Source organism: Heloderma suspectum, chromosome 2 (genome assembly GCF_057233095.1).
Source record: "Heloderma suspectum isolate Gila_16-S chromosome 2, 16-S_ref, whole genome shotgun sequence".
NCBI classification, from domain to species: Eukaryota; Metazoa; Chordata; class Lepidosauria; order Squamata; family Helodermatidae; genus Heloderma; species Heloderma suspectum.
Genome location: NC_139459.1, coordinates 132,660,057 through 132,676,189, shown reverse-complemented (window position 1 = coordinate 132,676,189; position 16,133 = coordinate 132,660,057). Strand labels below are relative to the sequence as shown.

The window sequence follows — 16,133 nt, the reverse complement described above, 5'->3', positions numbered from 1 at the left end:
TAGCAAACTCTGCTGACAACATGTACTGCTCCAGCTGCCAATTTTTTCCACCCAGGATCTCTCTCCTTAGTAGCACTGTTAAGAACATAAGAAGAGGCATCCTGGATCAGACAAGGGTCCATCTAGTCCAGCATTCTGTTCACATATAGATCTCTCTTTATGTATGCCAATTTTGGTTTTGTGTTTTTAAATTTTATTACTGAGTCTCCATTGGGGCATATATTTTGTTAACATAAATGTTAACAAAGACATGGCTATAAAACATGGCCAAAAGCCATTCCCACAAGAATATAGGGAAGGCTAGATTTAAATAGCATTTCTATATTCTAGAACAGAAATATGCATTTTAAAACTCTGTTTTTAAACTTGAATTATGAAAAAGGAGTTAATCCTTACTTTGTTTCTATCAGTTAGCTATAAAAAGGTAAAGGTGTCCCCAACCAGTCGTGTCCGACTCTAGGGCGCGGTGCTCATCCCCGTTTCTAAGCCGAAGAGCCAGCGCTGTCCAAAGACGCTTCCGTGGTCATGTGGCCGGCATGACTGAACACCGAGGTGCACGGAACGCTGTTACCTTTCCCGCTGAGGCGGTACCTATTTATCTACTTGCAATTTCTTGCTTTCAAACTGCTAGGTTGGCAGAAGCTGGGACTGAAGACGGGAGCTCATTCCGTCACGCGGCACTCGGGTCTCGAACTGCTGACCTGCCGACCTTCCAGTCTGCAGTTCAGCGTCTTAACCACTAAGCTATATTACGTGTTATTTTGTATGTATATTTTTGTGCTTCAGCACACTGATGTTTTTAATACTTATTCAGCTGTGCATAAATTAAGTGGATATATCATTATGATAAACAGAAAACAAATTGTGAAGAGTTAACAGAGGTCATAATGGGGAAAATCTAAACCACATTTTTTCCTAAGTTTGAGCTGAGGGCAAGAAGCCCTGCTCCAGTTACAGAACACTGCTATTCAACAGACAGTCATATGGGTTAAGCAGTGTGTATCAATTTCAATAAATTCAAATTCGATAAATTTGAATAAAAGATTTGAATAAAAGATTTTTATTTTCCAAAATTAGAAGGTAATCTTTGATTTTCCAGTAACTGAGGCTAGTTCTCACTAAAAAAATTAATCAAAGACACACTTCTCTTTGAAGGAGGAAAATAAGATCAATATTCAATTATTCCTATAACACCGTTCCAAGTACAATGTTATTTATAATTCATGTTTAATCATCAAACCTATTCTGTGACATAATAGGTTACAGTACAATCCTACTATACATGTTTACTCAGATGCAATCCCCACTGAGTTCAATGGGACTTACTCAGAGGTAAGTGTGCATAGGATTGCAACCTTAGTCTGCTAAGAACATAAAAAGAGCCCTGCTGGATCAGACCAAGGGTCCATCCTGTCCAGCATTCCATTCACACAGTGGCTGTCGACCAGGAACTCACAAGCAGGACATGAGCGCAAGAGTACCCTCCTCCCCATGTTCCCCAGCACAGGCCTACCGCCTCTGGTACTGAAGGTAGCACACAGTCATCAGGACCAGTAGCCGCTGATATCGTTCTCATCCAGGAATTTGTCTAACCTCCTTTTAAAGCCATCCAAATTGGTGGCCATCACTACATCCTGTGGTAGCGAATTCCATAGGTTAACTATGCGCTGTGTGAGGAAGTACTTCCTTTTATCTGTCCTGAATCTCCCACCACTGAGCTTCATGGGATGACCCCGGCTTCTGGTATTTTGAGAGGGAGAAAAATGTCTCCCTATCCACATTCTCCACACGATGCATAATTTTGTAGACCTCTATCATGTCTCCCCTTACTCTCCTTTTTTCCAAGCTAAACAATCCCAGTGGTTGTAACCTTCTCGCATAGAAGGTTTTTATTTTAATCATATAAATGATTTAAAATAAATCATTTTAGTTGCCCCTTTCTACACTTTTTTCCAGCTCTACATCATCTTTTTTCAGTGTGGTGACCAGAACTGTACACAGTATTCTAAGCGTGGTCGCACCATAGACTTGTATAAAGGCAGTATGATATTGGCAGTTTTATTCGCAATTCCTTTTCTAATTATGCCTAACATGGAGTTTGCCTTTTTTATAGCAGCTGCACACTGGGTTGACATTTTCATCGAGCTGTCCACCACAACCCCAAGATCTCTTTCTTGGTTGGTCACTGCTAGCTCAGATCCCATCAGGTTATTAGGGATGTACAAAACCCCGCTTACCTGGCTCCGCCGGGTTCTGCTGTGGGGGGGGAGGCGCTCTGTCCCTCCCCCCGGAATCCTGGCTGACCGGCTCCGCTCTGCGGGGATTCTGCGGAGCCGCCAGCCGGCTCCGCCAGCAGCCGGACATCCGGCTGCTGGCTAGCAGGGACGCAAATGGCAGCAGCTGTAGCCGCTGCCATTTGCGTCCCTGAATTCAGCCGTGATAGGCTATGTAAAGACTTACGTAGCCTATCACGTCTGGGTTAAAAAAAAAAAAAAAAGGCATACGCAAATGGCGGCGGCTACGGCTGCCGCCATTTGCGTTCCTTATTTTTGGCCATCTTAGTCTACGTAAATATTTACGTAGACGAAGACGAAGACAAGAAAGGGGAACGCAAATAGCGTAGCGGATGCTATTTGCGTTCCCCTTTATTTTCACCGTCTTACTCTACCTAAATATTTACATAGACTAAGATGGCGAAAATAAGGGGGAACACAAATAGCATCCACTACGCTATTTGCGTTCCCCCTTATTTTCGCTGTCTTAGTCTACGTAAATATTTACGTAGACTAAGATGGCCAAAAATAAGGAACGCAAATGGCGGTGGCCGTACCTGCCGCCATTTGCGTACGCGTGTTGTTGTTTTTTAAACCCAGACGTGATAGGCTATGTAAGTCTTTATGTAGCCTATCACAAAAGGGGGGGGGGGAAACAGAATGCAAATGGCGGTGGCAGCCGGTCGGAAGACCAGCTGCTGCCGCCGCCGAAGCCGCCCGGAACATCCGCCTCAGGTAAGTCTCGTCCCGGTGGGGATCCACGGGTGGGTGGCAGGCCGTTCCGCCACGGAGTTCGGGGGGCCGAATGCACTGGCATTCGGCCTCACCAAGATCCGTGGCGGAATTCTCTGACATCCCTACAGGTTATACTTGAAGTTGGATTTTTTGCCCCAACGTGCATCACTTTACACTTGCTTACATTGAACCGCATTTGCCGTTTAGATGCCCATTCTCCCAGCTTGGAGAGATCCTTTTGGAGCTCCTCACAATCCCCTTTTGTTTTAACCAACCTAAATAATTTGGTGTCGTCAGCAAAGTTGGCCACTTTACTGCTCACTCCTAATTCCAGATCATAGAGATAGTGACTTGCTCATGGCGATATACTGAGCTTTATGTCTGAGTGGGGCTTGAACCAAGTTCTCCAAATTGCATCCACTGTACTCACACTGGCATTCCCCCCACCCCTCAATGTACACATAGCCTGCTATGCTGACAAGTCTATCATGTATGTATTAAATTCATCCATGTTTACAGGAATCACACTTCTTTTAAAACCTGTACAACTGTGCTAGCACAGCTTCATGTGCTCACTTGAGTCATGAATTTATACCTGCTCCAGCAGAAGCTGAGAAAACTCTCACAAAGGATTCTTGGGGCTATGAGAAGTAGTATATTAAAGCACATAGTGCTTTAATAAAGCACATGATCTTCTAGATCATGACCCAATCTAGAGAGCTATTTACGTCCACCCAAGGACTTGAAAATTCTCGAAACAACTCTGCCTTTTATGGACCCCAAGTTTTGAAATTTGTTATGGCATGTGTAGGGCTGCTGCTGAAGAAAATCACATCCAACTCCCACTGGGAGTATAGTGGTGTTTCACTGGGAGTATAGCACTAGAACATGTTTCTATGGATAATGGCCTTGACCTCCATTCCATCATTGCACAAAATGTTAACATTTCTTCATGCACATGTTACGATTTTACCACATGTCTGTTTTGGGAGCACAGTTTAATATAAGGACAACTATGTTCTGTGTGTGTGTGTGTGTGTGTGTTGCGATGATGAAGCAAGCTCCTCTTTTACTATCACAAAAAACAGAATTTTCCTTACTGATCTAAAAGCAGTCAGTTAACTTAAAAACTCATGAAATCAAGGCACCAAGACCACTATGATGCAGAATTTCAAAATTGTTTTCCCCTTAGGGAGGGAGGGAGGGAGGGAGCTGGAGGTGGCAAGAGATTTATTTCAGGTCACTGTGACCCTGAAAACAGATGAAAAATTGCATCCAGTGTTTAACCGTTTCAATGAGTTTTGAGGAAGAACTCAGTAGATATGACTAATTAAAATTTAACTAGAAGTGACCAGCTTACGTGCAGGGAAAATTCTACCCAACAATAAGCTACTTGCAAAGAAAAAATGACCCCCTATAACTCAAGTTTCAGTAATACATGTAATGCTGTCACTTTTTCCTAACCCCAGTTTTCTGGTAGGCAGGACGACACTTTTGCACCCAGTTCAGGGGAGAGGTGAGAGAGAGGCCCATCTGCAAAGGAGAGGATTGGATGGAAAAGGGGACCAAGCCAGGATGTTGAAGTCCCTGCTTCTGCTTCCTTTCCCTTTCAGCTCAGCACCTTCCATCCTTGGTACAGTGTGGGGAACTGGTTGCCAATTGCATTTTTTTTAACCTTTTCAGCCTGCATTGGCCTTTGGCTGGAGAGGGTTTTGTGTCTACACCACACTGCCTGGGGTGTACAGTTATTCTGAGCAATGTTGGATTAGGTAGTTGGCAGGTGCAGTGCGGGTGTATGGAGAAGTTTCTGATTATAGTTTTGGTGAGTACCCTGACACATCCTTTGGATGAAGGGTGAAGCTGCATGGCTAGAGGGAAAGGGGAGCAGGCCTTCAACTGATATGAACCTCACTCACCCACAGAAAGCCATAGGGCTTGTGTAGGGGTGATGTGAGCAAATTCTCCTCAGCACTTAAATGTGAGGGCGGTGAGGGATCATGGCTACAAGAAAGGCTAGCAACTGGTCCTGAGTCAGGAGAGCAAACCCAAAGGTTGGCCAGGTTACTCCTTCCTTCTGCCTTGTAGGGACCTGCACTGATGAAGTTAGATTGTTAACAAATCCCTCATTAATGTAAAATAATAAAGTTGTTGCCCATTTAAACTGAATAATTGCTTCTCGTCTCTTATTTACTGGGCACAGGTGCAATATTTCAATAATAAAAACACACTCAATGGACACGGCCACTTGAGTCCAGTTTACTACTCTTCATTCCAAAACACGTCACCTATATTCAATCCATTATTTAAAAGAGTCATTTGGGTTTATTGTATGCTTAATTAAGGAATGAACAAGCCATGTATTTGAATCTATTTTCTCTTGGATTCCCTTACCATTCAAGCTGTCAGTTATCATCCCAATCAAAGTAACCATTAAGGCGTTTGAGTAATATCACATCAATCATATGCCTTTTTACAATGGTTAGATAATTACATAGATTCTGAATATAAGGTATATGATCTCAAATATGTTTTCCAAGCCCCACAGCAGTTTCATAAAAATGCAAAATGAAACAACTCTGAAAAACTAGTTACTATAACGTTTTACAATGGAAGTCAAGCAGCCATCAGGTGTTTTTCTTTTGGTGGCGGGTGTGGTGGTGATGGTGGTAAAGGTGTCTTTATACATACAGTACAAACTTCCCCTTTAATGTTTCTTATGGTCTTATTTGAACGTTTGGTACAAAGGTGTTATTAATATGTATTTTCTAAAATAAACTTCCATATTGTCAGAGAAGGAAAGTTACTTTGTCCTCCTGGTGGCAGTTACAAGATGTATGAATATTGTAAAATACTAAATAGCATGCAATGTTCTTGTGAAACTTTAATAGTCATTCTGCTCCCAACCATGCTTATTTGAAAGTAAATTATGCTGATATCCATGAGATGTTTTCATAGAATTGTGTTTAGAACTAGATCATTTTCTTAGGAAGCTGTTTTTACCTTCCCCTGTTTTTTTTTACATTTCCCATGTAAAACAGATGTGTGTGTGTGTGTGTGTATATATATGTGTGTGTATGTGTGTGTATGTATGTATGCATGTATGTATGTATGTATACGTGTGTGTGTGTATATATATATATATATATATATATATATATATAAAAAAAACAATCTATACATTTTTAACATTCTTATTAAAATCAAACAACCCAATAGCTAGAAACACATGCAAGCAAAAATCTCAATTCCTATTTTAAGATGTATTTCCCCCAGTTCTCCTCCCAGTTAGTTCCAGATGCTTTGGAAAAAGTAAGTGTTTTATTTCTGCTATGCAGACTTTATAGAACATGGAAGCTGTCAAAAGGGATCAGTCCAATAGTATATTTGCTGTAGAGTGCTAGGTCTGGCCACTTCTAAGATAAAGATAATTAAGTAATTGCAGTTGGGAAGGAAACATGGACTCTAAGCTCTCAATACCATCACACTGAACCAGTCAAGTCCTGTTTAGAGTTGGGATGGATGGATAACTTCTTAGAGCAGTCTCAGCTAGAGCAGGGCAATGCTATCCCCTGAACTGCTGCTTGCAGGTCACCACCACCTCTGCTTGCCAGTAGGTATTATTTATTTATAGCATTTTTATCCCACCCTTCTCTAAGGAGCTCAGGGTGGCACACATGGTCTCCCCGCTATTTTATCCTCACAACAACACTATAAGGTACGTTGGCCTAAGAGAGAAGGATTGGCCCAAGCTCACTCATTGAGCTTCATAGCTAAGTGGAGATTTGAACCTGAGTCTCTCCAATCCAAATCTGATGCTCTATGCACCATATACACTGGCTCTACTGTTCAGGATCCAATTCTATGATCTCAGAACAAAATTACAGGTTATACAACAAAGACTCTTATCTTAACAATGTTAAGAATTAAGCAATGTTATGAATTAAGTACTTCTCACTCCTTTATATAAAAAAGCAAAAGGAGTTTAACCAGTTTTGTTTGACTTTGAGCCACTAATTTATTCTTTGTCTTATGCAAACAACTGGCATCCTTTAAAAAAAAATGAAAATAATTTGTGCAACTAAAGCATATACTAGAGAAACCCCAGGCCTCATCATATTTTCTCCAAATCCAGATGCAGCTAATAAGATTCCCATTATTTCCCCAGAATACAACTCAATAAGAACCGAAGAGAGGGTGAGGTCAGAAGTACTTATGTCACCTCCATGTGCTCCATTTTCTTCCACTTATTGTGAGAACTCCAAAGCAAAGGACATCTGAATGGCGTCCCCTCCTTTTGTACTGTTTGTACAAAAGAAGCGAGAAGCAAGTCCTCTGTTGTTCTAAAGCTACATTTGGTCTTTTTAGGCCACTGTCTTGGTTTGTGTCAGCCCTAGCCCAAGCACTGCTGTGGGCTCTATAGTTTTAGAGCCAGAATCAGATTCAGAGTTGGACCAGCATAGTTTAAAATCCAGTTCAGTCGTGGGAAGTCAGGAGTCTAAAAGTTTAGCTTGGCCTGGTTTCTCTTCTGAAGGCAGGCTGAGGGAGTAGGGCTAGCTTGTGCCTGCTCAGGCTGTAGAATGTCAGAACAGTGAAAACCTATTCTGATTACAGGCTGAAGGAGAGCAAAAACTCCCTTTCAACCACAGCTGCAAGATAAGGCTTTGAGTCAAACCTCTGATTTACAGCCTGATAAATCTTCTGTAGGAGCCAAGCAGAGTGGGCTTTCAGGGATGTTACCCAGGCTGAAACATCAACTCAAGAGGGTGGAACAAAGTCTCCCAGTTCAGTATAAGGTTTCTTTACAGGCTAGAGCTCCCTGTTAGTTGGATCATCAGAAGGAGGGCTCTAGTAACCCCTCCCTTGCATTTAAGCCTGTGCAGAGGCTACTGAGCATTTGCTAGGAACATTCCGCCATTATTGGGAACATTCCATGTTTATTGCCTGAAACCCTATCTTCCTGGACTTTCCATCATCTGAGCTGCCCAACACATTTCTCACCTGCACTCACCATCAAATCTGGACCATTCCCTATTTGAACCTTGTATCGTTAAGAACTTGCCTAGAACTATCCTGAATCCTAGACTTAGTTTGCCTGGGAGCATGGATTGAACCCTGCATAGGAACCTCTCTACTGCCCGGTGCTCTCTCTCTTGCCTGGCCTTATTATCATTTTAATTGGCCAAGATACTGATTTGTCTGGACTTATCACAAATTATGAACTTGAGACTCTTGTCTGCCCTAGAACTGTTACCAGGAGCTGGAGCAAGGGGTAGCAAGCCTGTGTCAGGAATGTCATCTTAAAAGCCTGTAGTCTTCCCTTGCCTGGACTTATTGTGACCCTTAACCTTTGAGTTGTTATGATCCTTGACCTTTAGTCTGCCTTGACACACATATCACAGAGTTTCTGAATCTACTGTTGGACTGATCTCTGCTTGTCTGTGCAAATGATTTATCAATTCAATTCAATTTTATTGCATTGACAACCAGTCATTTGCAAAACAATGAACCAGGCCGTACAGCTAAAACATATTTACATTAAAAAGAAACAACCACTGGTTACCTCCAGAAATTCAACAACCCTTAAAATTTAATATTTAAAACCGAAGACCAAACCATTTCGTTTTATCTTACCTTGAACTAAGCACAATTTGGGGGTTTGAATTCAAAGCCCCTTGTCTCACTTTCAAAGCAGAATTAATATATTTTGCCATTCTAAAAGCAACATAATAGTCCGATCCATTTAATAACATAAGCACCTTATCCCTTGATGTTTCCAACCTCTTTTTCTTTAGGAGTGGAAAAATATATTTGAATCTCAAGTTATCATATTTAGCACACTCTAGCAGAAAGTGAATTCGATCCTCCCTATTGCCTTGCAACCGAATGGATATAACCGACATGGCCTGGGCACATTATGAATTTTTCCCTCTACTTCCTTCAAGAGGATACTATTCAGTCGGCATTTTGTAATAAGAACCCGTAATGAATAGGGACATGGGTGTGCCAGATATTGTGCCGCCTGGTTGAATGTAGCTGGCAACCCAGCATATAATTCATCTGACCTACAATTAGCCACCTTGGCTGTGTCCATTTGCCATGATGTATCTGCTATCCTCTGCTTTATGAGCCATTTGGCCACATCATAACCCTTTGATAAAAGGAATTCATGTGAGAAACTAATCTGGGTCACATACTCTCTCATTTTACCTGACCAAGACCCGGCCGCATGGTTCATCTCATCAAAAGTGGCTTGAAGCAATGGTGAAGTTAGCTGAAAAATCAATCTGAGCCAGAGATGAGCCGCCACATTCATTACCAGGCCCGAGATGGGTAAGACCCTCGTTTCAGTTCTTATTATGGCACTTGGGGTGCTTCTGGCTACATACAGAGCTCTTGTTAAACACCCATGTTGAACTGATTCCAGCTCAGCCAGGTTTGAATTTGCCCATAGCGATGCCCCATAAAGCATTTGTGGCAATAGTTTACAACGATAAAGTTCCAAAACTGGGGAAATTAAGTGCCCTCCCCTCCCAGCTGAAAACCTTAGAATTGCCCGAGTTGTAATCTTAGCTTTCTCTGCCATCCCTTTTATATGTTTATCCCATTTGCCAGCTTTTGAAAAAATGATTCCTAGATATTTATATTTAGTTACTGACTCTAGGTTATGGCCATCCAGCGACCAGCAATGGATCTTTCTAGAACTACCAAATTCCATAACATTTGTTTTCTTATAGTTCACAGTCAACATTTCTTGCTGGCAAAATTTGGAAAGACCCACCAGCAACCGTCTCATCCCTTTGAGGTGTAAGACAGGATGTCAGATCATTCGCATATAATAATACAGAAAGTGGACGGTGCCCCAGAGAAGGTGGAAAGAACTGTGGACCAGACATTTACCATGTCATTCAGATATATATTAAATAACGCTGGGGACAGCAGGCATCCCTGTCTCACCCACCTATTGCCAGGGATAACTTTGGATAATGTTTCGCTGGTATCTAGTCTAACTCGCATGATGGAATTTATATATAGTCCCTGGATTCTTGCTCCCAACCGGGGGTCAATCTGAAGATCTCTGAGTTTCTGCCATAGTCACACTCTTGAGATTGAATCAAATACAGCTTTCAGATCCACAAATGTTGCAAAGAGCACTTTGTACGGTGGAGAAGTATATTTCCCAATCAGATGGTGTAGGAGCAAACAATGATCTATAGTAGAGCGTTCCCTCCAAAAGCCCGCTTGTTCCTCAGCCAGGATTCCAGACTCTTCTAGCCAGGACTCTAATTTCTGTAAAAGGTATTTACTATAGAGCTTGCCAATCACGTCCAGGAGACTAATTGGTCTTAATTTCTCGGGTCAGATCTAGAACCACCCTTATGGATTGGGATGACAACTGCCATAGCCCACTCCTTTGGGAATACTCCTGAGACATCAATAGATGTAAACAAGGATGCAAGCAATGGGGCCCACCAATTAATTCGATCTTTCAAAAAGTCAGCAGTTATACCATTTAAGCCTGGGGCTTTGCCTTTCTTTAAGCCTGTAATTAAGTTAATAACTGTTTCCGGGGTTACGGGGGGGCATGCCTGCTGGTTTACCAGGTCCCCTGGCCCCACATCTATCTCTGTCCCTACTACATAAAACAGCTTTCGAAAGTGATCATCCCATCTAGATGCACTGATGGGGGATAAACTTTGCCGAGAACTTGACTGGTGATGTTGATTTATCAGCCTCCAGAATGTTGTTCTATCCTTAGACTTTAGGGCTGACCCCAGCTCTACCCACTGGGAGAGGAAGTACTCCCTTTTTTTCTTTTTAATTAGAGTTTTAAACAATTGGCATTGCTCCAAATACCAAATTGGGTGGGGGGGGGGTAATTGCCCTTCATTTAAGCATATTATGAGCTTTGTTTAGTTTTTTCTTTGTAGCTTACAGTCTGAATCAAACCATGGTTTTGAAGAGGTTTTGGGGCCTAATAGTCATGGGGTGCAAAATAACAAGGGTTCTAGCTCTGTAATCATATCCTGGAATAGGTCGATTTTAGCTTCTCCAATATGACCATCTGTTATTAGATCATATAAATATCTCATTTTATTGGAAGCAAGTATTTGTCCTAATTCCTGTTGATCCACATTTTGCCATTGAATCCTTATTCTGGCACACCTGAGTGGGCCTCTGATTCTAATCCTGGCTTCCCCTCTCCTCATGGAGTTATGAATGTCTATTGCTAGCCTCACTGGTTGATGGTCCTGCTCTAGATAAGAACCAATTGAGAAATGCCTGACCTTGTCTAGGCAACCCCCTGAAATCAGAATCTAATCAATCACACTTGCCCCCCAGTGACTGAAGAAGGTAAAGTCACCCTCAAGATCTTTAGAGCTTAAACCATTTAACAGGATTAAACCTGTCTCCCTTATCAGCGAGCAAAGATAGTGACCATGACTATTTGCTGAGCAGTTTTTGGACTGTCTTGTAGGTAAATCCCAAGTTGGACTCCACTTGTCCAACCCCTCTTCATTATTTTGGACCAGATCCCAAGATGACCCAATGCGGGCATTGAAGTCAGCAGCCAAGATGATCATGGATCTAGGAAACGTCAGTTGGATGGCCCCAATTGATTCGTCCAGCAATTGCCACATTTGGGTGGAATAATGAGGCGAGCCCCTCAGAGGAACATAAACATTTGATTCATCAGTATCAAATGTAGTCCTCTAAATTGAAGACTAATAGCTTGAAACCAAGGGGGGGGGGATAATCAGTTCATTCGGGCGTACCTCAAGGGATGTTGCAATTCCACAGGCAACACCACCCCATGGGCGGCCTTTAGAAATTGGAGCCTTGGCATCTGTTGTTATAAATAAATAATCATCTTATAATAATTCTTTCAAAAGCCAGGTCTCTTGAAATAAAATCATCTTAAATGAAGTAATTAGCTCAAAAAAAGAAGGGTCATTCAGCTTGTTAGACCATCCTGTTATATTCCAAGAAATTAAAGACAGCGCCGAGGAAGTTAATGCGTCTCTATTTCCTGCTAGTCAAGGGGAGGGTATAGCAGTAATTTTGTTGAGTCTAACATCACAACAAATAGCCCCAAGCTGTGATGTAGGAGTGAAGATTTGTGAAGAGGGGGCTTTTTCTGTAGATGCCAGAAAATTTACTTCTGCTGTTATCTCTCTTATAAATGATTTATAAGAAGTGATGATCGTTAAGTTTTTGCCATAAGATCTGCTACAATAAAATTATCACTGATCTTAGTGTTCTGTGCCAGAAAAACAGGCCATGACAGTTTGCCACCAAAATCTGACTGCAGTCTACTGATTGTTTTGCTACTGCTGATGAAATTCAACAGCACATGGCAATGGTGCAGCTGAAATTGGCCCCTGGAGTCCCCGGAAATGCCCATCCCTGTCTTAGACCCTTGTTCTGCAACCTGATGGCCCTCTGTTTCAGTGAAAAGGTGGTGTTTTTATTGGTCTTGCTCATCACAGGCATTCTTCCTACATTGGATCCCTTGTGCCTTCAAAGGATGTCCATAAAAACACTATCTGAGACCTTCAGTCATGCTGGGACTCTTTGCACATGCCTGGAGTCCGTCACAGAAGCCATTCCAGTTTCCACAATCCATTCTGAAGTTTTGCCAGAGGAGAATTATTTTATTCCACTCTCTGCCAAAAAACTGTGGAATGGAGCTCTGCCAATTCCAACTGGCAGCAGGGAGAAAAGGAGAAAGACCGGAACGTTCCAAGGAGAACAGGATCCTCCTCTCACAAGGAGAGACCTCTCACATGTTCAGGTCTCCAACTCCCCCTTCCCCCAAAGTTTAAATTCCAAACTAGTTTCTAGAAAATCTCACTGGTTTTGGAACAAATTTTGCATCCCTGGGAACCAGTATATCATCTGTGTACTTATGGAACCAGAAAGAAGGTATGATACGGATTCACAAAGACTGCTATTACTGTGTACTTACAAGAAGATGTATTCGTTCCTTCAGTTGAAGCTGGAATCTTGTCTGTAAGTTCTGCAATACATAGAAGGCAACGTGATAATAGGGATGTGAAAGTCCTATGCCTTCCCAAGTCTGAAGCTTCCCAGGAAAGGCAAACACTTTTTTAAAAAGAAAAAGCAGTTCTGGAAAGCAAGAAGCTTTAAAGCAAGTACGTGATGTCCTGGGCACGCTTTGAATAACCCATTAACAGAAAAATAATTTTAAAAAACATTCCATTGTCCTTGGCAAAAAACTGGCAGAGCTTGGGGAAATGTTTTCAGCTGTTTTTAACAGCACAATAGGCCAGCCAAGGGCTGAGAAGGACCACTTTAGTACATAAATTGGTAGAAAGTGATAGAAATAAAATAGTTTCTGGCTCATGAAAAAAATGGACTTGAAGACTCTAGGTTACACAAGAAGAATGCTATGTTTAGATGGCTCTACAAATAGAAAGAGTCCATGGCAAGTACTTAGTTTGGAAACATCCATGCTAGGAAGGGAATGCCAAAGCAAGAGGCAAGTTTAAAGAAACATCATGATGACCAGTGCAACATCAAGTAGTTCTGAGTGACGAAAAACTCACAGAAACTCAACCCCAGTTAGTTTAAAAGTGAAAGGTAAGATATTGTACAAACTGACAAAATAATTTATGGATCTGAAGACCAGCTGAAATAAAAAGATCTAGGGAGGAAATCAGGATTGTCTAGGCTTCTGAAATTATCATGTTGGCTACTACTGCAAGATGAGTAAAACACCAGTTGAACACAAGCCAGAGGAACTCTTTAATTAAGCACAAGATCTAGTTACATGCCATGACCTGATAAAGCTTATCAAATGACAGGCCGAAGACAACTTTAAAACATTAATTCACAAGGCCAAGTATTCTTCTTGATCTAGTTTAGAAATGCTACTATTTCATTCCATAGCTAGCCTCTGTTAGACAACAGAATCTCAGAGAAGCAAAAGTGATGTGATATTCACTTTTCTAATGTACTACAAATGTGACAAATGAACAGAACAGGTAGCAGCATGCAGTATCAGCACGAAAGGCCTATTAAGAGAGCAGAACCCAATCTTGTGGCATAAAGAGCAGTTTACAGAAAACCTCAATGAAGCCCCATTGTAAATACTCTGTGAACCCTCCCCTGAAAGACAACATAAGGAGGCACTGTAAGTACAGATCTGAAAGGCCTCCACTAACAGGAAAAATAAATAAATGCATATATATCCTAGAAAGGAAGCAGAAGCCACATTAACTACAGAAGCAAAAGATCACTAAATCTGAGATCAGTTTCTTATAACTCTCTAAATACTAAAATTCAGCTTTGCCATGCTACAAGAGAGCACATGCAACAGTAGAAAAAACGAGATGCATCTCCATTCTAGGGCAAATTGAAGAGACTCCAATTTGGAAGAAGAAGAAAAGGAAGAAGAAGAAGAAAAGATGAACACCTAGCACATTGCAACTTGCAAACAGTGACCTCTACCATCTGTGCTTGTCATTACAATGGTAACTTATGGCCACTTTTAAAGATAAGAGAGACACTAAACTCCAGCTAAGATCTCAATATTGCATTAAATAAAGTCAGAGATATGGATCCCAGAAATTAGATTATTCCCCTGACCCTCCATATGCCTGAGCTCTCCCTAGGCAAACTGAAAAGATCCAGAGAAAGGCTGAGCAAAGATCTGTGGAATTAGCTTCAGGGAGGCAAAATATTCAACTTAACTTACGTGAGGATGTATTTGCTCCTTTTGTCAAAACTGGTATCATGCCTGTAGGTTCTGCAAAAAACAAAACAAAAATCAGAAGCAGTTACACATGTCACTGAATTGCCATGTGTATAAAAAGGTTGTTTGATGAAACTTACAGCAAGGGAAAAAGCAAACTTAGAATGTAACTCAAATTTCTAATATAAATCAGTAGGGATACTTGTTAGTACTGTTCTCAAATATTTGCAAGAACCTCTTTGTGGAGAAAAGCAAAATGGCTTGCAGCCATGGCTGGAAGAAATGAAGAACTAGCTCCTCTTGGACGGCAGCAAGTGTGAAGTTTTGGTTTCTATGACTCTCTCATTCACTTTCAGGAATTTCTAGTAGTAAGTGGGCCAGGATTAATATACCTATTAAATACCATGAATGGCATAACTAAAATGTTTGATCTAAGTATAACCTGCAGACTTTAGCAAACTGGACCCCAATGAATGATTCTGAAAAGTGGTAGCAGAGAAAGTCAGCTCTGACCATCTGTTTTCAGAAATGATTTTTTTCAGCTAATGCTGTGTCACGATAAACACACAAAAATGCAGTTAATTCAGGAGATGCACACACAACTCTTGTGTAACACATGGAGCTCTTGGCAGGGTGACTTTGTGTAACTGACAGTCTACTCTTAGAAAGATGCTGGGATGTTGATCTCATTGATATCTGGATGGAGAGTCTTTCAGCTGAATTTTTCTCAATAGAACACTATTGCAAGTTTTTGATCTGCAGTACAAAGAGCCATCATAGATGTGTGTGTGTATTCATCATCACTGCACATCACATCTCTCTGGGTGATATGAGATTTCAATATGGAGCATGAGAAAAGACATGGAAAATCCCATTTCAAGATGCATCAGGATCATTCTGGCTTAGAATATTAAGAAGAGACAGAAAAAATCTCAGACATTTGAAAGAACAAATACAACAGACAATGGAATATAGTAAAACAATTCTTCATCCCTACTTTGCTCTAAAAATCTTTAATCCTGTGCAAATGAAAGGATAATCTCCCTTAATCGTATTCATTCCAAGTCATACAAAGCCACTAGTTGTCCACACATAGTATGTTTTGACTTCTATCCAATGTACTCTTCAAGACTTCTGAGACCAATGTACAGCCTCTCTTCTCCATTCTCGAGTTGTATGTGAATTTGATGAATGAGAAAAATCCTGTTTGTAACTACTTGCAATGTTATTTATATATGCTTTTGAACGAAGCGGGGTATAGGGGTGGCAAGGCAAAATATTATGATCCCAAATTCACTCCAGGGACTCTTTTCCAAAAGTATATTAAAGATCTTTTTCCAAATAAAGATGTAAGCTTTTTCCATTTTCAAGTTTTTCAGTTGTTTAACCATTTATGTTCAGTCCAATTC

At 41.2% G+C, this 16,133-nt stretch overlaps 1 protein-coding gene across 3 annotated transcripts in view; it reads right to left on the bottom strand.

Annotated features, from left to right (window-relative positions):
- The window catches only part of LOC146352756 (pro-neuregulin-1, membrane-bound isoform-like), a 273,614-nt gene that overhangs the window by 179,270 nt on the left and 78,211 nt on the right, over nucleotides 1–16,133 (bottom strand). For all 3 annotated transcript variants that reach the window (XM_084834792.1, XM_084834791.1, XM_084834794.1), the window contains exons 4-5: nucleotides 14,728–14,778; nucleotides 12,976–13,026 (exon numbers count right to left, since the gene is read on the bottom strand). In XM_084834792.1, coding sequence (XP_084690918.1) covers nucleotides 12,976–13,026; nucleotides 14,728–14,778 — 102 coding nt within the window. The remainder of the gene's footprint in view (nucleotides 1–12,975; nucleotides 13,027–14,727; nucleotides 14,779–16,133) is intronic.